The sequence below is a fragment of the Schistocerca serialis genome, chromosome 4, assembly GCF_023864345.2.
Source record: "Schistocerca serialis cubense isolate TAMUIC-IGC-003099 chromosome 4, iqSchSeri2.2, whole genome shotgun sequence".
In the NCBI taxonomy this organism is placed as follows: Eukaryota; Metazoa; Arthropoda; class Insecta; order Orthoptera; family Acrididae; genus Schistocerca; species Schistocerca serialis.
This window is the reverse complement of record NC_064641.1, coordinates 751,189,468-751,214,882: the sequence shown is the minus strand read 5'-3', so window position 1 is coordinate 751,214,882 and position 25,415 is coordinate 751,189,468. Positions and strand designations below refer to the sequence as shown.

The 25,415-nt window shown below is 42.2% G+C and overlaps 1 protein-coding gene across 1 annotated transcript in view; it reads right to left on the bottom strand.

Annotated features, from left to right (window-relative positions):
- LOC126474743 (uncharacterized) overlaps nt 1-25,415 on the bottom strand; it is a 92,767-nt gene that overhangs the window by 21,319 nt on the left and 46,033 nt on the right. Inside the window, exon 3 of the mRNA XM_050102220.1 lies at nt 10,796-10,983. Coding sequence (XP_049958177.1) covers nt 10,796-10,983 — 188 coding nt within the window. The remainder of the gene's footprint in view (nt 1-10,795; nt 10,984-25,415) is intronic.

Below are 25,415 nucleotides of genomic sequence, written 5' to 3'. Positions count from 1 at the left end.
GGTATACAACCTTCTTTCATGATTCTTGAACCAAGTTTTAGCTATGATTAAGTTATGCTCTGTGCAAAATTCTACAAGGCGGCTTCCTCTTTCATTTCTTCCCCCCAATCCATATTCACCTACTATGTTTCCTTCTCTCCCTTTTCCTACTGACGAATTCCAGTCACCCATGACTATTAAATTTTCGTCTCCCTTCACTACCTGAATAATTTCTTTTATCTCGTCATACATTTCATCAATTTCTTCATCATCTGCAGAGCTAGTTGGCATAAGAAATACCAAATTAAGATCAGCCTGAAGAAGCCTAAATAAGGTGAAACGTGTAGTTGACAAATAAAAAAAACTAAAAATTGCAACCAAGACTGTTTTCAACTAATACTATTAAATACTGGTTTTCTGATTCATGCCACAGATGGAATGGAAGAATTTACGCGTCTACTACACTCCTGGAAATTGAAATAAGAACACCGTGAATTCATTGTCCCAGGAAGGGGAAACTTTATTGACACATTCCTGGGGTCAGATACATCACATGATCACACTGACAGAACCACAGGCACATAGACACAGGCAACAGAGCATGCACAATGTCGGCACTAGTACAGTGTATATCCACCTTTCGCAGCAATGCAGGCTGCTATTCTCCAATGGAGACGATCGTAGAGATGCTGGATGTAGTCCTGTGGAACGGCTTGCCATGCCATTTCCACCTGGCGCCTCAGTTGGACCAGCGTTCGTGCTGGACGTGCAGACCGCGTGAGACGACGCTTCATCCAGTCCCAAACATGCTCAATGGGGGACAGATCCGGAGATCTTGCTGGCCAGGGTAGTTGACTTACACCTTCTAGGGCACGTTGGGTGGCACGGGATACATGCGGACGTGCATTGTCCTGTTGGAACAGCAAGTTCCCTTGCCGGTCTAGGAATGGTAGAACGATGGGTTCGATGACGGTTTCGATGTACCGTGCACTATTCAGTGTCCCCTCGACGATCACCAGTGGTGTACGGCCAGTGTAGGAGATCGCTCCCCGCACCATGATGCCGGGTGTTGGCCCTGTGTGCCTCGGTCGTATGCAGTCCTGATTGTGGCGCTCACCTGCACGGCGCCAAACACGCATACGACCATCATTGGCACCAAGGCAGAAGCGACTCTCATCGCTGAAGCCGACACGTCTCCATTCGTCCCTCCATTCACGCCTGTCGCGACACCACTGGAGGCGGGCTGCACGATGTTGGGGCCTGAGCGGAAGACGGCCTAACGGTGTGCGGGACCGTAGCCCAGCTTCATGGAGACGGTTGCGAATGGTCCTCGCCGATACCCCAGGAGCAACAGTGTCCCTAATTTGCTGGGAAGTGGCGGTGCGGTCCCCTACGGCACTGCGTAGGATCCTATGGTCTTGGCGTGCATCCGTGCGTCGCTGCGGTCCGGTCCCAGGTCGACGGGCACGTGCACCTTCCGCCGACCACTGGCGACAACATCGATGTACTGTGGAGACCTCACGCCCCACGTGTTGAGCAATTCGGCGGTACGTCCACCCGGCCTCCCGCATGCCCACTATACGCCCTCGCTCAAAGTCCGTCAACTGCACATACGGTTCAAGTCCACGCTGTCGCGGCATGCTACCAGTGTTAAAGACTGCGATGGAGCTCCGTATGCCACGGCAAACTTGCTGACACTGACGGTGGCGGTGCACAAATGCTGCGCAGCTAGCGCCATTCGACGGCCAACACCGCGGTTCCTGGTGTGTCCGCTGTGCCGTGCGTGTGATCATTGCTTGTACAGCCCTCTCGCAGTGTCCGGAGCAAGTATGGTGGGTCTGACACACCGGCGTCAATGTGTTCTTTTTTCCATTTCCAGGAGTGTATGTAACTGATATATCTGACCGTAAGTGCTTGATGCTAGAGTCCATGGTGGTCAAGTGGTTGGTGGCACTGTAGCTCAGCGTGTTCGGTCAGAATGGTAGTTGCCCTCGGTAATAAAAGAAGCTCAGTGAATGCATCGACGATGAATTTGAACGGGTGTCATGGAACGTCCGCACCGAACAGTAACGAACAAAATGATATTTAAAAAAATAATAATAAAAAGTGGTTAGCGCTCGAGCCTCGGTAGACACACGTGTATGAGACGATGGTTCGGTTCCCGTTCAAACTTTCATTTTTGTAGTACAGGTGAAAATTCTGTCATATTCAAAAAAATTTGCACCTACACCATTCGTTCTTGCTAGATTATCAACGTCTCACCGCTACGCAGGTTAACTGCCAAAAGGGGCCTGCCTCTGTGTCTGCTGCTCGAAGCGTCGAGGTGCAAAGTAGTTCCAGGTGCTGTGAGCTGGGGGGTGGGTGTTTTGGAGGAAGAGACTAAACATCTAGGTCATCAGTCTCATCGGATTAGGGAAGGACGAGGAAGGAAGTCGGCCGTGCCCTTTCAGAGGAACCATCCCGGCATTTACCTGGATCGATTTAGGGAAATCACGGAAAACCTAAATCAGGATGGCCGAACGCGGGATTGAACCGTCGTCCTCCCGAATGCGAGTCCAGTGTGCTAACCACTGCGCCACCTCGCTCGGTAGTTCCAGGTGCCTAACCAGATTGCATGTATAAGGGATTTCGCAAATCATGTCAGGCTACATATTCAGGAAAACTCTATGCGTTTCTTCATTTACTTGTCGACAGTTATAAATACGTTTGTTCTAATAATTAAATTTAATTACAAATAACATGAAATTCACTAAAACTTCACGTAAATATAAGCGGTTTTTTAATTATATTACCTTTCAAATGTCATGTAAATTAAATAATATGAGCAATGAAGAAAAAATTAAGATTAAGAGTTAAATTTGAGCGGGAGTCGAACCGTAGCCTCATATACATTTGACTTCCGAAGATCGAACGCTACCCACTTGACTACAATGAACTCTGAGATCCAGCGCCTACGCACAGACTCATACGTTACATAACAGACGCGTAAAACTTCTCTTGAGATTTTCTCTGAATTGACAGAGTAGTCCACCTTACTACTTGCACATTATGTTCTCTTAATGGCCTCCTAAGGGTGTACAAAGTTTCAAGAAAATCTGGGATCCCAATGTCGTGACCTTCCTTTGTTAGAGAATTGCTTCAGTTGGGAGAAGAAGAAAGACCGCAACGTTCCTCAGGTATGACACACACAGCTGAAGCCACTGATTGTTGACTAGATCCCTCAGATCTATCAAATTTAGGCGATGGTGATTGCCAGACTTAAAGTGTTTCAGACATTTTATATGGGGTTAATGTCAAGTGAATAAGCAGGCCAGTCAAGGTGCAATTTGGCGCTTTGGTGTTCATCAAACGGATAACTTATGCATACAGCCTTTCAAGACGAGTATTATCTTGGAAGATGAGAGTGTCCACAGGACACTCAGCATAAAGATGCAGAAGAAAGGCGACACTTGGTCATCGAGAATGCTGAAATAAATATCCTTGTTCTTCTTCACGGTGACCAGAATGAACAGGCGAGAGTCATACTGTGAACGACGTCCGCAAAACATCACACAGACACTGCGAGCTCATCTACACCCCCCATACTCTATACTCTGCAGGTTAAATGCCTCATCGTGCCGTCTTTATGCCTGATGTCTTGCAGCATTTACAAAAGAGACAAAATTGTGTCTCGTCGTATCACACTACAAGCCTCCATTTATCCACACATCTCACACGTATTCTATCTCCGACGGCTCTCAACGTTGTCATTTATCTGTGCAGATATGCGGTATGCAGACTTCTTCGCACGTCTTTCCGTGTGGACCGGTCTGTAATCTTCACATTCTTGTCAAAATTGACTACAGTGTAGTAACTGCAAATTGATAGATCGCCAGAGAGAATTACGGGGAGCAAAGGAAGGAAGCACGGCCCCCAAATAAAACGCCAAAGGGTGAGGAATGAGGGCGGAGGAGAGACTGTCTACGCCTGGCTCCAGCAGTCCGGGCACACACACACTGCTGATAGTCTGCGTGTCGACTCGACGCGCTGTCCAGCGCAGTTATACGCGCCTGCGGGTGCACACAGAGAATGCTGGTTGCCTACTAGTCAGGGTACAGCAGTGCCATTACATGCAGCACTGAAGTCTTTCTCAAACTATGTTACAGGTTCTATTAGGTAAAAAAAAAAAAAAACATGATTTTTGTGCTACTTGTATGTGGCTTATTGTATTAGCTTCATGGTGAAGTGCCCATCGTTTCGTTAATGTTCATAGTTACTGTGATATTTCGCATTTAAGTAAGACATTGTATGAAATTCGGGAAGCTTGGAATGGGAAATATGGGTCCTATGATTTTCGCTTGATGCATATTACATCCTACATTGCTGCACATGAAATTTAGTTAACATATTGTTTTTTCCTTTATACTTAATAGGAGGTCTTTCTCTTCATTCTTGAGAAAATGAAGTTCATGTAACGGACTAAGTTCCGCTCCTGCGCGCTAGTGATCAAGCCAGAATGAAATATTCAAAACGTCCCTCTTCTAACGGTATGGCCGGCCGAAGTGGCCGTGCGGTTAAAGGCGCTGCAGTCTGGAACGGCAAGACCGCTACGGTCGCAGGTTCGAATCCTGAGTCGGGCATGGATGTTTGTGATGTCCTTAGGTTAGTTAGGTTTAACTAGTTCTAAGTTCTAGGAGACTAATGACCTCAGAAGTTGAGTTCCATAGTGCTCAGAGCCATTTGAACCATTATTTTCTAACGGTATGGAATATCGAAAAGAGATTTTGGCGAATCAAAGCAGTCAAAGAGGAGATTCCGCTCAAGCGCCAAAGGAACTGGTATAGGCATTTGCATTCAAATACAGGGATATGTAAACAGGCAGAATATGGCGCTGCGCCCAGCAACGCCTATATAAGAAAACAAGTGTCTGGCACAGTTGTTAGATCGGTTGCTGCTGCTACAATGGCATGTTATCAAGGTTTAAGTGAGTTTGAACGTGGTGTTATAGTCGCCGTACGACCGATGGGATACAGCATCTTCGAGGTAGCGATAAAATGGGGATATTCCCGTACGACTATTTCACGAGTGTACCGTGAATATCAGGAATCCAGTAAAACATCAAATCCCCGACATCTCTGCGGCCGGAAAAAGATCCTGCAAGGACGGGACCAACGTCGACTGAAAAGAATCGTTCAACGTGACAGAAGTGCAACGCTACCGCAAATTGCTGCAGATTTCTGCTGTGTCAGCGTGCGAACCTTTCATCGAAACATCATCGATATGGCCTTTCGGAGCCGAAAGCCCACTCGTGTACCCTTGATGACTGTACGACACAATGCTTTACGCCTCGGCTGGGCCCGTCAACACCGACACTGGACTGTTGATGACTGGAAACATGTTGTCTGGTCGGACGCGTCTTCCTTCAAATTGTATCGAGCGGATGGACGTGTACGGTTACGGGGACAACCCTATGAATCCATGGACCCTGCATGTCAGCAGGGGACTGTTCAAGCTGGTGGAGGCTCTGTAGCCGGCCTTCGTGGCCGCGCGGTTCTAGGCACTACAGTCTGGAACTGCGTGACCACTACGGTCGCAGGTTCGAATCCCGCCTCGGGCATGGATATGTGTGATGTCCTTAGGTTAGTTAGTTTTAAGTAGTTCTAATTTCTAGGGGACTGATGACCTTAGATGTTAAGTCCCATAGTGCTCAGAGCCATTTGGAGTCGTATGGGGAGTGTACAGTTGGAGTACTCTTCCGGATATGTGGACAGCCATGCAGAATTCATAGTATCAGTTTCCTCCGGCACTACTTCAGACATTATTTGAGTCCACGCCACGTAGTTTCGCGGCGCTTCTGCGTCTTGCGGTGGCTCTACACGATATTAGGCACGTGTCTCAGTTTCATTCTCTCTTGAGTGTATTTTGCCTAATGATTATGATGTGTAACTTCCTCATCTACTGCGACATGTGAGAAACTTCAGAATCTTTCAGTGAAATACTGTAGTATTCAAGGGTCATTGATAGCTTTTGAACTGAGAAATAGTGTGGCTTTGCGACAATATATGTGAAGAAAACACACTTGTTTCTATATAGAGGACGCGCTACTTCATAAGCTATTGACCTGACTTCTCCTAAGTTACACTCTTAATAAACCACTGTTTCAGGAGGTTTGACGTGTAGGAAGAAAATACTTTGGTGCGATTCAGTACTAACTGCTCATTATTAAAAGAACACTGGGTTACATTCCGCTAAAACTGCAACAAAAGGCAACAAGATAAACTCGTTACTGATGGCATTTCTATCGAGGAAAACGTTACCAAGTCAAACGGAAATAAATCATCACTTCAGCCACATTTTGAGGGGAACCCGGTAATCCAGTTTATCATTATTAATGAATAGCTGGGACTGAAACTTTCTTCCTACGCTTGAATTATCTTTGACATATCAAAAAGTACAGCAATTAGCATACTATCTTACTATTCCTATCCCTGTACAGAGCGACGTAGTGACTCCTTTAACTATAAATATCTTTTAATTTATTAGTGATACTGACTTTAACGAACAGCTGACACGATTCTGGTAGTCGACAGTGTTTTAACAGCTTAGGAGTTCAGAAAGAGTTTTATTGCATTAGTTCTGCTCTACAGCATAAATGCAGCATTTTTCTAGCGGAAACAACAAGTTTTGTGCCTGTTTATCTGTGTATTAAAAGGTTATGTAAACATTATAGCAATTATTTTGTGATCCCCTTAAGACTGCCAAGAAAGAGTTGTGCCACATAAAAGAAAGTTGGTAGGCGTATTTGCACATCTGCAAAACGAAATCTATTCAAATTTCGCGTCAGTCCCATAAGAGTTCTGCTAGAGCTCTCTCGTGGTTGTTCCACATATCCTGTCTGCAAATTTGTACGAAAGTCCGATGATTCGACCTGTAGTGCTGTCATTCATGAACAGCATTCGGAGTGGGTGTTTCCTAATGGAATAACGCTCGCCCATACGTCGCTGTTGTAACCCAACATGCTCTGCAGAATGTCGACTAGTTGCCTTGCCCTGTTAGATCACCAAATCTGTCTCAAATCGAATACATGTGTGACATCATTGGACGACATCTCTAGCGTCATCCACAAACAGCATTAATCGCGCTTCTACTGACCAACCAATTGCAACAGGCATGAACTCCATCCCACAAACTGGCATCCGGCATCTGTATGGCTTATCTCGCGTTTACTTTAACGTGCGATCTTGCAATGTTAAGCACTTAAATGTATTACCTAAACAAATGTATTTTCCAAAATATCATTACTGTACAGTAATTATTTTTGATGATGCGATTGTTTTCCATCAGTGTAGGCTATAAGTATACATCATCTATAATTAACACATAAAAAGATAAGTAAGGTGAAGAAATTCACCACTTCACTCTGGATGAGGATAGGAAGAAAAATATGACACGCTATTTGCTATGAATTATTTTCAATTTTCTCAGATCCTTGAAGTGCAGGAGGAGAATCCTTACGTAAGTTTCCATTCCAGTCGTTCACTACTAAAAATGCTATGGCTTATGATATTCTGCCAATTTTCCACAGAATTTTCCATTTACTTTAGTCTGAATTGTTAATCTTTTTACATCTGAAGAGGTACTATCAGTTATGGATAATGTCTGCATTTCTCTTGTTGAGAGGGTTAATTTTGTTTGTTTAGCCAAAATACAGTGTAATTGACGAAAATTCACCTTACTAACATTTCGCGCAGAAGCTACTGCGACAGAATCGTGAAACAGAGAGTCTTATTAAACAAGGAAAGGTAACTAGGGAGATCAGTAGCTTATGGAAAACCTTATTGTGACGCTTTGTAATAACATAAGAAAAGAAATTTCATATTTATTTTGATACTAGCAAATTGTCTTTTTATTAGCTGTCAATGAATTTAAAAAATTAGAGTACTGTATTGAAAAAATAAAATACGCACTGAATTTTCTACGGTATCAGTTTAGAAAAGTATATTCTACATGTTAACCATATGGCAAAATAGGTTCCTCTGTGTGTATTATCACTGCAAAAATCTCGTTTCGATAGCTGAAACCGATTATGAGATGTGATGGATTTTATGAACATGTCATTCTAGCTTTATTGGTGGTGACTGGAACTAAGTGTGCTATATAAAGTCGATTTTCTCGAGACTGAAGATAGATAAAGACCTCGTCGCATGTATAAATAAAAATTCAGTATGTTAGCTAAATTTCATACACAGCTGTGCGTGATGTAACATGCATCAAACGTAAAAGCATAGCGACCCTTATTTTACATAGCAATTTTTTTCAAATTATGCGCAATGTCGTACTTAAATGCGAAATATCACAATAATTGTGACCATTAACGAAATGATGGGCACTTCATCGTGAAGCTGACATATAGAGCTATCAGTAATGAAAAAATTAATTTTTTTACCGAATAATTTCTGTAAAATCGTTTGAGGAAGACAGTATGGCGCATGGCCTGATTTTGTCACGACAGCGCGTCATCTACCGGCAGCGATGGGGCTGGCAAGGAATGTTTCGTACATTCGAGTTCATAGGCAGGCGCGTGTCCACGCCAGTTAGCGACGCCACCCGACTGCCATTGCATGCTGCCCCATTAGCTAAGAAGGGGATATTCTTCACGCAGGTCAAGCGATCTCTCACTGCCCTCCCCTAAGCAGGTATCCCATTTTCTTTCTGTGCGCACCGTAAGCTTCATGCTTCTTCGAAAACAGAACCACATGGTGATAACAATCGTTTAAATGTCGTTTGTAATCGATACTGAAACGGTCTTATGTACTGACATATTTAGTAAAGGTCCTAACTGCAACAGTTACTTATGCTAATCACAAGGAAATGGAACAGTACAAAATAGAGTGAAGTGAAATGAAATGAAATGACCATATATCACTGATAATCATGGGCATCCACCTGAGAAGGTTCAGCCACCGAGCTGCAAGTCTTTTCAATTGATGCCGCAATAGACAGTTTGCGAGTCGATGACGAAATGATGAAGACAACACAACAAGCAGTCCACAAGCGGAGAAAATCTGCGAACTGGTTGGGAATCGAACACGGGCCCGTTGCATGCCAATCGGACACGCTGGCCACTCAGCTAAGGGGGTGGATATAGTGGAGTACAAGGCAGAAAAACAGCGGACAACTACGGATACCTCTAATAGTACTGTGAGATGGGTGTCATTTGCCGCAAACAAAAAACTACACTACTGGCCATTAAAATTGCTACACCAAGAAGAAATGCAGATGATAAACGAGTATTCATTGGACAAATATATTGTACTATAACTGACATGTGATTACATTTTCACGTAATTTGGGTGCATAGATCATGAGAAATCAGTACCCAGAACAATCATCTTTGGCCGTAATAACAGCCTTGATACGCTTGGGCATTGAGTCAAACAGAGCTTGGATGGCGTGTACAGGTACAGCTGCCCATGCAGCTTCAACACGATACCACAGTTCATCAAGAGTAGTGGATGGCGTATTGTGTCGAGCCAGTTGCTCGGCCACCATTGAGCAGACGTTTTCAATTGGTGAGAGATCTGGAGAATGTGCTGGCCAGGGCAGCAGTCGAACATTTTCTGTATCCAGAAAGGCCCGTACAGGACCTGCAACATGCGGTCGTGCATTACCCTGCTGAAATGTAGGGTTTCGCAGGGATCGAATGAAGGGTAGAGCCACGGCTCGTAACACATCTGAAATGTAACGTCCACTGTTCAAAGTGCCGTCAATGCGAACAAGAGATGACAGAGACGTGTAACCAATGGCACCCCATACCATCACGTCGGGTGATACGCCAGTATGGTAATGACGAATACACGCTTCCAATGTGCGTTCACCGCGATGTCGCCAATCACGGATGCGACCAACATGATGCTGTAAACAGAACCTGGATTCATCCGAAAAAATGACGTTCTGCCATTCGTGCACCCAGGTTCGTCGTTGAGTACACCATCGCAGGCCGTCCTGTCTGTGATGCAGCGTCAAGGGTAACGGCAGCCATGGTCTCCGAGCTGATAGTCCATGCTGCTGCAAACGTCGTCGAACTGTTCGTGCAGATGGTGGTTGTCTTTCAAACGTCCCCATCTGTTGACTCTGGGATCGAGACGTTGTTGCACGATGCGTTACAGCCAAGCGGATAAGATGCCTGTCATCTCGACTGCTAGTGATACGAGGCCGTTGGGATCCAGCACGGCGTTCCGTATTACCCTCCTGAACGCACCGATTCCATATTCTGCTAACAGTCATTGGATCTCGACCAACGTTAGCAGCAATGTCGCGATACGATAAACCGCAATCGCGATAGGCTACAATCCGACCTTTATCAAAGTCGGAAACGTGATGGTACGCATTTCTCCTCCATACACGAGGCATCACAACAACGTTTCACCAGGCAACGCCGGTCAACTGCTGTTTGTGTATGAGAAATCGGTTGGGAACTTTCCTCGTGTCAGCACGCTGTAGGTGTCGCCACCGGCGCCAAAGTTGTGCGAATGCTCTGAAAAGCTAATCATTTGCATATCACAGCATTTTCTTCCTGTCGGTTAAATTTGGCTTTTGTGGCACGTCATCTTCGTGGTGTAGCAATTTTAATGGCCAGTAGTGTAAATAACTACCAGCCGAAGCCTTCCGACTTCTGTCGACCTCTATTATCTCAGGATTAGGGAGCTCTTCGGCCAACTTAGAGTTAACTCATTGTACTTGTTGTTCGTAAAACGTGCTTTAAGATGGACTGCGGAGCACAGACGTGAAGTGTATAGTCGGGAGGCGCTGTGCGGCGGGCGGGTGGTGCGCGTACCTTGCAGGCCTTGAGGTAGTGGAGCAGCGCGGGCAGGAAGACGGCGGCGAGCACGAGCAGCTTCTTGATGAACAGCACTCCCAGCAGCGTGGGGATCAGCAGCGCCTTCAGCTTCATGAAGAGGATCAGCGGCAGCACGATCGCCGCCTTCTTCTTCTTGCCGCGGGCCTCCGAGGTCGCCAGCTGGCCTGTGTGCACACAACGAGTATCTGCTACCTTACATCGTACCACTCGTCACGCCAAGGCCGCAGAGTTGATAATATGTGATATTTTCTAAAGTAAACCACCTAGATAACTGTGACAGTTTTCTTGATTTACTACGCCATTTGGGCTACTGCAAGCCTAGAACTTGCAGAACAGTGTTCATTATCAGTATAAGACGTATGCCTAATCTGGGCGTTGATATCTGATGATGGCAGTGGTCGAAACCGAGTATTAAATAATTTGATAGTGATCTAGAGAGTTTAATCACGACAATAGAGGATTTACACAGAAAATTAATTTTCAATATTTAAAAAAAATCTGAAGAACTGTGAGTAGGATTGACGCACCGAGCGTTCCGTACAAACATAGTTATCTATATAGGTACTTCATCCATCCCGAGAATCGAGAATATTGACGATTCTTGTCCGTTGTCGATATCGATACTGGAAAGCTATCAAAATATGTGACATAAATGGCTATCCTTTGACTGCAATAATATGCAAGTTTAAATATTTTACACCGCAAAGGGACCGTAGAGCTTACTATGTGACATAAATTTCAACTTCATACTTCTACTCGTTCCTGAGAAAGAGGGATCTTAACAGACCGAAGGACAGACAGTTGGATAACAACTAATAATAAAAATATTTTTTGTGGTACGATGACAAATTAACAATTTTCGGATTTTTTGCGTTACTTGTACTGTGAAACCCTGCTCCTTGCCAAATTTCATGATAACAGGTCAACGGGAAGTACCCTACAAGTTTTGATGAGTGAGTTTGCAAGTATCAAGATATGTGACGTAAATAGTCGCAACTTTTGACCGGATTGACTTAGAAACTTAAGTTTTTACACCACCAAGGCATCTTTTTCCGGCCGCAGCGATATCGGAGACTGATGTTTTACCTGATTCCTGATATTCACGGCAAACTCGTGAAATGATCGTACGGAAAAATTCCCACTTCATCGCTACCTCGGAGATGCTGTGTCCCATCGCTCGTGCGCCGACTGTAACACCACGTTCGAACTCAGGTAAATCTTGATAACCTGCCACTGTAGCAGCAGTAACCGATCTAACAACTGCGCCAGACACTTGTTGTCTTATACAGGCGTTGCCGCCCGCAGCGCTGTATTCTTCCTGTTTAAATATCTCTGTATTTGAATACGCATGCCTATACCAGTTTCTTTGGGGCTTCAGTGTACATGATTGCTTGACAGTTGATGCAGTGAACAGTTTTTTTAAATAAAGTTGTTAAATCTATTAAGATCAAACTGATTGAAATGCTCAATGGTTCGATGTAGCTGTATTTATTTAGGTCAATTATAAACCCACACAACCGGTTTTACAACTTCTAAGTTGCATCTTCTGGTGCCTACATCTGTACAAAATAGTTTTTGTAAGTAATGCTTTGATAATGAGGAATAGCAATTATCAGAAATATAAAATACAGAATGACTAGACTTAAATGTATTTTAAAGTATTTCAGATAACTGCAATTCCTCATTATCAGACATATAACATACGGACTGACTAAACTTGAATGTATTTTAAGATATCTCGGATAACTGCAATTCCTCATTATCAAAGCATTAATTAAAAAAAACTATTTTGTACTGATATTGGCACCAGATGATGCAACTTAGAAGCTGCAAAACCGGTAGTGTGGGTTTATAATGGACATGAACAAATACGTCTACAGCGGATCATTGGAGATTTTATTCAGTTTCATGTTAATAGTTTCAACGCATGTATTTTAGAACACTGTTAACTGTATGAATTGTCAAGCAATTATGTATAACTATTTTTTTGTGGTTGCCCAGTTTTAAAATTATGTGCAGATGCAGATTAGTCAGGGTTCTGTATATGACATCATGGATAAAAGTCTCAAACTTCGTAAATTCTGTGCAAAATGGGTATCAAAACAACTCAATGCAGAGGATAGGTTGAAACATATGAGAATCTGTCAGCAATTACTGATCCATTGTGTTAATGAAACAAATCGTAACTTGAGATGAACTATGGGTTTATCACTTTGAACCAGAAACGAAATGCCTGATCATGGAATGGAAACAACTCAGATCGCCAGCCAACAAGAAATTCGCAGTTATTGGACTTAATTTAAGCAGTCATCGATTCACCTCAGATGAAGAGGTGAACGAAGCGGTGCATACGTCACTTGTTGTTCAACCGAAAAAACTTTTTCTCGTGATATTGGAAATCTTGGGCAACGATGGAACAAGAACACTGAAAAGCTGGAATACTACGATGAAAAATGATGCCACTGTAAATTTTGTATTGTTGGTGTAATAAATGAGAAAAATGTTATGGAGATACTTTTGACTTACCCTCATATGCTACAAATAATTTAACAGTAATAATTATTTCAACTTCAACGTGGGAAAACCTAGAAACATTAACAACCATGACCTGAAAATAATCATGGTACATCCTCAAAGCGGATACAGGTAATACATATTTCATCATGAAAATGCAACATATTTCTGGATAAAAAAATAAAAAATTAAAAAAAGGTGCGAAATTATTTTCCTGTGTAGCGAAAATAGTGACTGCTCATGGATTTGTGTTCCGCTGGACCTAGTAGAAACATCGAGGGAGAAAGTTGTTAAGAAAATAATGAAATAAATTTTCGTGACGTTGACTCATTATAATTTTATCGTTGTATGCGGGTGAATAAAGGACTGTGGGAAATTTGTAAAAGGAGAGACTCGAAGACTTTGAGATGCAGTTCCGTAGAAATATGTTAAAAGTTGAGTGGACTGAAAAGATAAAAATTGAGAAGATCCTCAGCAGAATAGGCGAGGAAAGGAATAAGTCAAAAATTCCGGCTAGAGGAAAGGACGGAATGGTATGACATGAGTTGAGACAACAAGGATTAAGTTCCATGGTACTAAAAGGAGCCGTAGGGGATAAAAACTACAGCGGAAGACAGAGATTGGAATACATCCAACAAAGCAGTTGAGGACTCTCGGTGCAAGTGCTGGTCTGAGATGATGGGGCTGACACCAGAGAGGAAGTCTTGGCGAGACACACAAAACCAGTCCAAGACAAAGAATGAGATTTACTCGTATTCTCGGCAAATTCGCGTCAGCCACAAATCTTTTTCCACGAGGTCGCTTTAAGATAACTTGCCTGTGAATCCAATTAAAGGTATCGAGTTTTTGCTTTCATCTTAAATCGATATTTAAAGCTTTTGAACAAAACAGTTGTTAAAAGAACTGAACTGGACATCGGGAATTTGTTTAGAAAACATTTTAAATATCTCCCTATGTGCGACCACACCCATATTTTCGCTGCTTTCACACGTCAGTGTTCTCATTAGACTCCTGTTCGATAAATGCAGCCTATACTATACAACTGTTACCCAAGTTGACAGCCCTATTAGAAGTTACGTTTTGCGATGCTCTTATGAATCCCTTGTACACATTTTGATTTTAGTGTTGTGTGCCTTGTAAAGATTTCTGTAGTTTGATTTGCTGCTATTTTGTTATTCGAAAGTTACTCGTATTATGCCTGTAATTTGGTTTAATGTGGGCAGTTAGCAGGTGTGAAGTTCTAGAGTTGCTACGAATATATCATGGATTTAATGTGAAGCAATCAATGTCGACAGTTATTTCCAAGAGAGTGGCCAAAACTGAAAAGAGGGTCATGAGGCAACTAAAAAGACCAGGAGAAAGAAGAAAAGGAAGCGAGAAGATGAGGGACTGCAAACCATGAAAATTATGGATCTGTACTCTATTAAGATCAACCGAGGTTGGTCATAGATCAAATATATCTTTGCACTGAATTTCCCGAGAGTTAAATTTTGTGACATGTTTATTTTATGCACAAAAATTCTATTTGAACCAGAGGTGTGAAATTATTGGGGTATTTCTGGGTACTATTTGGAGGAAAGTAAACTACAGACACTAACGTACTATCGACGGGAAGGAAAACTCACACTGATTAATTGTAAAAAAGCGGCCTTAATTTTGATTATCAGATGTAAATATTTCTAGAATAAAAACTTGTGGCTGAAATGGCGTGCCTGTAGTCCACTTTTCAGATAGACATATTGTTAATGTATACTTATTGTTAATGTATAGTAAGGTAGTTAGTCAGTGCATAGATTTCAAGCATGGACAAGCATATCAAAATTTATTTTACTAATCTTCACAAAATAATTGTAATAAAGTCAAGGTTAGAATTTATGTTATTAAGTGTATGTCAAAATGTTCAGGAAGAAATACTCCCATAATCCTACAATTTTCATCCAATTCAGAGGTCGCTTGTTTAGTTAGAACTGTACAAATTTTGTGATCGTTATTAGTATTTCTCCAGGCGTTCACGGACAAGTTACTTTAAGAGATTAGTGAATAATGAGTAATGTCCGAAAGTATTAAGTCTGCAGTTCTCATATACTCCTCGTATTTGCGCCTATTACTGAAATGCTGTGATAAATTGTGAAGACAGTTTGCGTATCTTAGAACAGTACATGGAGAAAATTTAAGCTTTAAGCACGAATTTGAAGTGTGTTTGAAGTGTGAGTTTACAGACAATGCTGTGCTGGACAATGGCCGTTGATGCTCAGAATCATTCACGCTAAATTAAAAAGCGTAATCATTTCCTGAAACAAATAAAAAATCAATCATACGTAGATCGCGAATTGTGATGAGTGACCAGCCGGTACCGCTGATGGCAGCATCACAGTATAGGGTCATAATATAAGGGACGAAGCGGAATGAGCCGATTAGTTTGACGACAGCGACCATACGAGTTTCTGATAACGAACACTTCTTAAGACTTGAAGTGCAACTACCTTATTTGCTTGAGGTGCTGAAAGAGCGCAGAAAAAGACTGTGATTCAAGCACCCGTACTGTATTCGGACCAAGAATAAAGTACTGTGAAGACCTTGAAGTACTGTACACGATTTACTAAAACAATCGTTACTCGTTTAGATCATAAGATATCGAAGACACACTGTGACGATCTTGGCTTTTGCAATTAACTGAATTTTAGCGAGGTAGCATTCAATTACATTTGTTTTACTAACATCATTATGGTGACTCTTGAAATTTTCCCGGCGTATCGAATATTCCACAAGATTTCGGGATTGCAGCCGGATCTCATCGACTTCTTTCCACGATATTTCGGCTGACAACCTTACAGCCATCTTCAGGCGAGTGTTTGACACTGGAGATTGCTAGTGCAAGTCGCTCTATTTATACGTAAAAGTGCCGCAGGCGCATGCGCAAGTTACCGTAGCATACGCGCCACCTGTCGATTCCAAGGCCCTCTACAATATTACTGCATCTATGGAGCGCAAACGGATGCGTGAAAAAAGTAAAACATGCACGCAGACGTGTCCAAAACAATAAAATGCAAAATTTCAAAATTAAAATTACTTGTCGCTCGACATGTCAGAAGCCATAAAAAGTTTTCTTTTGGTTGAAATTAAAGAAATCAACGGGTCCCAGGCCTTATTCAATAAAAAGCCGCCATCACGATTAATGAGATTTTCCGCTAAACGTATTTCCACGGATTCCTTCACAACTGAATCCCAGAAGGATCTCGATGGGGCCAAGATTTTCGTGGCCGAATAATCCATAGTATGTCCTGTGGAAATACAATGTTCGGCTATGGCCGACTTACTGGGCTGTAAAAGGCGAGTGTGGCGCTCATGTTCAACGCAGCGGTCGTGTACTGTGCGTGTGGTTTGACCAATGTAGGCTTTCCCACACTCGCAAGGTATTTTATAAATTCCAGCCTTCCGTAATCTCAGATCATCCTTGGCTGAGCCCAGAAGAGCACGAGTCTTTGTAGGTGGCCGGAAGATTGCTTTCACACGATGTTTCTTTAAAATTCTGCCTACTTTCGATGAAATGTTCCCGACATATGGGAGAAATGCTCTGGACTTAAACACCTCCTTATCCTCTTTATCTTGTGGGTGGTCACGTTTTTTCCTCCTCAAACCAGTACTGACCTGATGTGCAGAATATCCATTATGTTGAAATACCGATTTCAAGTGCTGTAATTCGTCTGCAAGGCTGTCTTTATCAGACACGACATGTGCGCTATGCACCAACGTTCGAAGGACACCCATAGTTTGTGACGGGTGATGACAGCTTGACGCCTGCAGGTATAGATCCGTATGCGTGGGTTTTCGATAGACAGAATGCCCCAATGACCCATCCACCCTGCGTTTAACCATGACGTTCAGAAATGGTAGGCAACCATCCTTTTCAACTTCCATCGTAAACTGAATGTTTGTGTGGATGGAATTCAGATGTTGTAAAAACCGTGAAAGATCTTCTTCACCGTGAGGCCACACTACAAAGGTATCGTCCACGTACCGCCAGAAGACTGTTGGTTTCAACATCACCGAATCGAGAGCCCTCTCCTCAAAATCTTCCATATAAAAGTTTGCTACCAGAGGGGACAGAGGACTGCCCATGGCAACACCGTCAAGTTGCTCAAAATATTCATTATTAAATAGAAAGTATCAATTGACTGAGAACACTACAGCTGAAGGATTCGGATTTGTTAGTAAGTTTCGATGTCGTTTCACTCTTCACGAGGGCCCCCTTTTGGATTCATTGTCACGTATCGGCAATAAGTTTATGGCCGATATAACAGCGCTGTTTCACCATGCCCTGTCCTCTACTTACTCTACTAAGCTTGTCAGCCGAAATATCGTGGAAAGAAGTCGATGAGATCCGACTGCAATCCCGAAATCTTGTGGAACATCATTATTAATTGCATAACATCTAATTCGTCCGTATCTTTTAGTTGACACATATAGCTTGTTGACGAGTGAGTGGTGCATGGTACTTCCGACAAATAATATTTACTGATGCTCTAACAGCCACTGTGTTTGCAGTAGATATCTTAGGTGTTGCGAAACAACTCAAATCACTTAAGAAAGGCAAGTCTTCCGGTCCAGATGGCATACCAATCAGGTTCCTTTCAGAGTATGCAGACACACTAGGGCCTTTTTTAGCAATCATATACAACCGCTCACTTGACGAAAGGTCTGTTCCTAAAGACTGGAAAGAAGTACAGGTCACACCAATATTCAAGAAAGGAAATAGGAGTAGCTCACTGAATTACAGACCCATATCACTGACCTCAATTTGCAGTAGGATTTTGGAGCATATACTGTACTCGAACATTATGAATCACATTGAAGAAAATGACTTATTGATGCATAACCAACACGGATTCAGAAAATATCGTTCTTGTGCAACACAGCTAGCTCTTTATTCCCATGAAGTAATGAGTGCTGTCGACAAGGGATCTCAGATCGATTCCATATTCCTAGATTTCCAGAAAGCCTTTGATACCATTCCTCACAAGCGACTATTAATCAAATTGCATGCATATGGAGTATCGTCTACTTGTGTGACTGTATTCGTGATTTCCTCTCAGAGAGGTCACAGTTCGTAGTGATATCTGGCGTTCCGCAAGGTAGTGTCATAGGCCCTCTGCTGTTCCTGATTTCATAAATGATCTACGTGATAATTTGAGCAGCCCCTTAGATTGTTTGCATATGATGCTGTAATTTACCATCTATTAAAATCATCAGACGATCAATTCCAATTACAAAATTGATCTAGAGGTAATTTCTGTACGGTGCGAAAAGTGGCAATTGGCACTAAACAAAGAAAAGTTCGAGGTCATCCACATGGGTACTAAAAGAAATCCGACAAATTTTGGCTATACTATAAATCGCACAAATCTAAGGGCTGTCAAGTACCTAGGAATTACAATTACGAGCAACTTAAATTGGAAAGTCCACATAGATAATATTGTGAGGAAGGCGAAACAAAGACTGCGCTTTGTTGGCAGAACACTTAGAAGATGCGACAAACCCACTAAAGAGACAGCCTACATTACACTTGTCCGTCCTCCGCTGGAATATTGCTGCGCGGTGTGGGATCCTTAGCAGGTAGGATTGACGCAGGACATCGAAAAAGTGCAAAGAAGGGCAGCCCGTTTTGTGTTATCGCGCAATAGGGGTGAGAGTGTCACTGATATGATACTCGAGTTGGTTCAAAAATGGCTCTGAGCACTATGGGACTCAACTCCTGAGGTCATCAGTCCCCTAAAACTTGGAACTACGTAAACCTAACTAACCTAAGGACATCACAAACATCCATGCCCGAGGCAGGATTCGAACCTGCGACCGTAGCGGTCTTGCGGTTCCAGACTGCAGCGCCTTTAACCGCACGGCCACTTCGGCCGGCTACTCGAGTTGGGGTGGCAGTCACTGAAACAAAGGCGGTTTTCGTTGAGGCGAGATCTATTTACGAAATTTCAATCACCAACATTCTCTTCCGAATATGAAAATATTTTGTTGACACCCACCTACGTAGGGAGAAATTATCATCATAATAAAATAAGAGAATTCAGAGCTCGAACGGAAAGATTCAGGTGTTCCTTTTTCCCACGCGCCATTCGGAAGTGGAATGGCAGAGAAGTAGTACGAAAATGGTTCGATGAACCCTCTGCCAGGCACTTGAATGCGAACTGCACAGTAACCATGTAGATGTAGATGTAGATGCAGACGCAAAGTATGGTATAGGACTCCACCTGTTGTTGCAAACCACAAAATTCTTCTTACTAAATATTTTATCTAAATATGTTTCACTTCATGTATGTCACCATCCGTGGATTCTGATTTTATTCAGATTTGAAGCCACTCTTCGATAAAATTTGCGAGTGTAAATTAGGCCCAGTTCTCACTCACAAATTTTCTATTTTCTACATCTAGATCTACATGTACATGGATACTCTGCATTTCACATTTAAGTGCCTGGCAAAGGGCTCATCGAACCTCCACAATTCTCTGTTATTCCAATCTCGCATAGCGCCCGGAAAAATAGAGCACCTATATCTTTCCGTGTGGCCGCGCGAAGTGGCCGCGTGGTTAGAGGCGCTATGTCACGGATTGTGCGGCGCCTCCCGCCGGATGTTCGATTCCTCCCTCGGGCATGGGTGTCTCTGTTGTTGTTAGCATAAGTCAGTTTAAGTGGCGTGCAAGTCTAGGGACCGATGACCTCAGTAGTGTGGTCCCTTAGGAATTCACACGCATTTGAACATTTTCTTTCCGTGTGAGCTCTGACTTCCCTTATGTTATTATGATGATCGTTCCTCGCTATGTAGGTCGGTGTCCAGAAAATATTTTCGCATTCGGAGGAGAAAGTTGGTGATTGAAATTTTGTGAAAAGATTCCGACGCAACGAAAACCGCCTTTGTTTTAGTGATGTAACACGTAGTCCTGTATCATTTCAGTAACATGAACTTTTTAGATGTACTCCGTCAATACCATCTGGTTAGGCCCCCACACCGCACGGCAGTATTCTAAAAGAGGACGGACAACCATAGTGTAGGCAGTTTCTTCAGTAGATCTGATACATTTTCGAAGTGTCCTGCGAATAAAACGCTGTCTTTAGTTAGCCTTCCCCACATTTTCTATGTGTGCTTCTCAATTTAAGTTGTTCGTAACTGTAATTTCTAGATATTTAGTTGAATTTACAGCCTTTAGATTTGACTGAATTATCGTGTAACCGAAGTTTAACTGATTCCTTTTAGCACTCATGTGGATGACCTCACACTTTTCGTTACTTAGGACCAATTGCCAATTTTCGCACCATACAGGTATCTTTTCTAAATCGTTTGGAAATTTATTTTGATCTTCTGATGACTTTACTAGTCCATAAACGACAGCGTCATCTGCATACGTCCTAAGACGGCAGCTCAGATTGTCTCCCAAATCGTTTACAAAGATTTGAAACAGCAAACGGCCTATAACAGTACCTTGCGGAACGCCAGGAATTACTTCTGTTTTATTCGATGATTTTCCGTCACTTACTTCCATTCAGATTTCAACAACTTTTACGTTCTATGTCACTACTTGTGCAAGAAACAACATAGTCAGATAGGAGCAAAAACTTCTGGCTGTCAATTAACAACTTAAAATATAGAAAAATTGGAACAAGTATATACGGAAAAAACTAACAAAACAACGGAAATAGTTTACCTATACGAACAAATGCATCAACGGAATACAGGAAATTAGTGAAAGAAATAAGAAAATTACATTTCTTCAAAGAGAAGAAAAATTTCTGAATAATGTATCTCAGCAGATTTCTTTCTGTAGGAAAGATCTACTAATAGCTTACTGCTGGACATCGTATGAAGGCATTAGGGATTTGTACCAGGTACAGCGCCTGTGTGGTTTTGAGGGTTCCGCAGAAACTTAATTATGTATACAGATAGTTCATCTATAGCCTTTGATGAGTGAGTTAACGAGTATCAAAATATGTGACATAAAAGACCGTATCTTGTAACTATTGATTTTATATTGCCAAGGCACTGTACATCTTAGTATTTGTCATAAATTTCAAGTCGCTACATCCGCCAGTTCCTGAGCAAAAGGTGCCTTTAACAGGCGGACAACAAAGTCATCTTATAGGGGCTCCGTTTTATTCCGATAGAGGTACAGAAACCTAGAAATAAAGGATCATAGTGGATGATAAGCTGAAATCGCACACCAAGCAATTTATAAAGGACCAAAATATGCAACTAAAGGACTGAGTACGCGATCGTATCGTTGAACGTACGTCCAGAGCATTTACAGCGTGCCGACCCACGTACTTTCAGATTCACTACCTCACAAAACACAGCTGGATGGTTCGAGCCCGAGATTGGCCCGACTATGCGTGCATTGTGTGATTACAGTAGAAAGTAATAATCGACGTTGGTTGCGAAACTACAAAGATTACACGAATCCACCTGGAACAGAAACGACAAAAAATGCGTATCTCACTAGGAAAAACTGCAGCATTATAACGCGATTGTTAAAAAAGAAGCTTTTTAACCATCTGAAAGCACGATAATTTGTGGCAGATCCGAAATGAAAAGACTTAAAAACCAGAAAAATTCTCAGGAAAGTACTAGGACTAAAATGTGAAACTAGTATACGGATACAAAAGAAGTCACAGGAGATCTACGAAGCTGCAAGGAAACAGAAAGTAATCGTTACAATCTATATAGAATAAACAGAAACATTCTAAATAAGACAATTCCAAACTTAGTAAACGTTTTATATGCAGCGCATCCGCAGCTGCTGAAAGTCATCATGAACGAAATCGCCGCTGACAGCTGTTAAAACGTGTTTATAGCTGACTACACTACAGTCGCATCTTCAGCTGCAACTGATTTGGTTTGAGAGGGTAAGAAAACGGTGTGTCTAGTTTATTCCACTTTGTACCTGCGGTCTGACACTAATTTCACCGTTAATTACTTTTGAGCTATATTTTCGAAATCGGTTTTAGCCTTCAGTACTGTTCTCTTTTTTTTTTATTAGATATTTAGACATGCAATGAATGGCCATTGTATAACGGTACAATCTACCCGGAAACATTAGTAGAACGTATTCAGGGACCACTTTTCCAAGTAGCCTTAGTTCATCTAATTTTTTTTAATAATGGCAGTATTCCACGAATGGCAATACCTATGGCGGATTAATGAAAAAGTTTTTTTTACCGTGCAAGTCTTCAATTAATCTTTATATAACAACTAATTTAATAATAATTTCCAAAGCAGCTTATAATTGTATTTCAGTTTTTAAATATGTAGGTTGCATCTGAAGATGCGACTTAAGCCAGTAGAATGCACAACTAAAAACAAGTTTTAATTAATCTAAATTTAGCCTTAAAGAAGAAAAACCACAACAACTAGCTAACAGTAGTTAATGAAGGCCTAAATGAAGCTGTATTCATAAAGATATCATTTAAAAAGGAACGAAATTTAGAATCCTAATATACAAACGTAAACCTGCTGAGAAGCCTACCCGACAAAATTAAGAATACAGAGAGAAATGTGAACCAAGGAGGGGATACAGTGATAAAAGAAGAAACTAGTGCTAAATTTGTTCAAAAGAGCCGTTTAGTTGATCATAATACTTGAAAATTCAACGTTGGATATGAACTTTATGTGGTGCGTCCTATAAATACAACAAAGTGTACGTTACACTTAAATTCCAGTTAAATGGATAATGTCCAAAGGCCAAACAAAAAGAAAAATTTTAAAGTGAGACCTGTGGTGCACCCTTCCATACTCGCAGCGTGATTCAATTCAGCCCAAAACCACAACCTGATTCCTTTGACCAACGTCTGATTCCGTTGACAACCACATCAAGCCTTGATTGCTGTGACAGAGCCAACATCACTAAAGACTTCCCTCACTATAGTAATCTCGTCTTCATCGCTGTAATCCGGTTCGGGCGTGCAGTTATTGCAGCCATCCAGCCGCTCCAATAAGTAAAGTTCTCGCGATGGAAATCGACTCGTGGTGGTCACGCGCCGCCTGCTGCTGGAGCTATTATCTGGAGCGAGTCTGGACGGGTTCCCGCCAAGTTGCTATAACGTGCCGAGCGCCCGGGGACTCCCCGACTGCTAACGAGACACGTGGCGGTCCAGAAGCACTGCCCGCTTCGGGGTGACCGCGTTTTCATAATACGGCTGCCGTTACATCCTACAGACAAAAAATAAAAAAAGGACGCAGAGGACCCTCTCACGGTCCCTCGGCCATTACTGGCTTCATTTTCGGCAGTTTCCTTATTGATCGACCTCGTTACCTCCTTTTTCCGTTCAATCGATATCGACACTAATAATGATTCCTTCCAGACATTAGCATGAGAGATAGCTGCAGTCCACTGTGGCAGTCTCATTTTTGTTCAAATCCATATTAGATCTATTTAATTTCTGGTTAAAACAAGTTTAGAAATTTCTGTGGATCACGGATGGATTCCGGACAAAATATTCTGTATTATGTACCGAAGGGAGTGGCTGTGTTACTTTATGTGAGTAAACGAAATTACCCTATGTGAGGCGGAAAATAATAGATTATATTTAAACGGAAAAACACAATTTTAATTTTGGAGAGCTCCTCGATTTCAAGAAATCTGTAAATGTCCATAAACAACTGATAATATTCCAACCTTTATAATATGCTATGTAACAAGCAAGTATTTTACAATCTATAATTTTTCATATTCTTCCTATCAATTTTAGCCTCATAATTAGCACAAAAGGTGTTTCACGAATCTCCAGCATGATGCAGGGAAAATGGGTGAGCAACTTTCTTTTATTTAAAGAATTATTTGCAATAGTGTCGAAATTGCCGTTAACAAAAAGTATTTTATTTGCGGTGACTAGTTTCGAACATGACGTCCATTATCAACGTGGTTCGATAATGGACGTCATGTCCGAAGCTAGTCACCGCAGATAAGAGATTCTTTTCTTACCGCAACTTCACCGGAAGTACAAATGATCGTTTTATTGCAATATTTAGCATAATCTTGTCGCCTGCGATAAGAGCAATGTCGACGAATTTCTCATAAAGTAGTTCGAAGCACTCACAGGCTACACACAATGATAGTTTTTGTTTTTTTATTGAGCATCTATGGTGAGAACGACTTTTTGCAACCGTAAAAGTTCACCTTGTATTAAACAATTATATTGGTGGCCTAATCTATGTGGGCATACCGACAATCCTTCTTTCCACGAACAATACGAGACTGGAATAGAAGGGAGAACCGGTAGAGGTACTCAAGGTACCCTCCGCCACACACCGTCGGGTGGCTTGCGGAGTATGGATGTAGATGTAGATGTAGATCTCAGTACAGTGTCGAAGACAAATTACACAATTTTTTATTATTATTAACCATGGTCATGGATAAAACTCCAGGTTCCGACTTTCGTGGTACATGGTGTGCAGCATGTAGGTTGAACGTAACATAAAATGATCGAAGAAGTTTTCCACCGCCTGCGTATCTAGGAACGCGTGTAGCATTGGACTCAAAGTGAACAGGGAATGAAAGGACAGCGTCATATGAAACTAAACCCTGATTTTCTGTGAAATGTCGGCCGGTGTGGCCGTGCGGTTAAAGGCGCTTCAGTCTGGAACCGCGTGACCGCTACGGTCGCAGGTTCGAATCCTGCCTCGGGCATGGATGTGTGTGATGTCCTTAGGTTAGTTAGGTTTAAGTAGTTCTAAATTCTAGGGGACTGATGACCACAGCAGTTAAGTCCCATAGTGCTTAGAGCCATTTCAACCATTTTTTTCTGTGAAATGAAAATAGAACAATAAACAAAATAAAGGTATTGTATGGGAAAGTGCGCACCTCTGAATTCAAAATCTGCTGCTGGATAACATTCCATGTCGTCTAGCTCCGCTCTGTGCATGGTGACACACTATGGCCCTTACTGCTCAAGTCGGCCCTACTGATCGACGGCGACTCTTCTGGTGCCATTATTCTATGCGTAGGATCGTTCCTGTCATGATGAAGTGCTAGTTTCAAAAGCTCTCCAGCACGGTCAGTTGGATTCAAGGTAGCAGGTCAGTCGCAG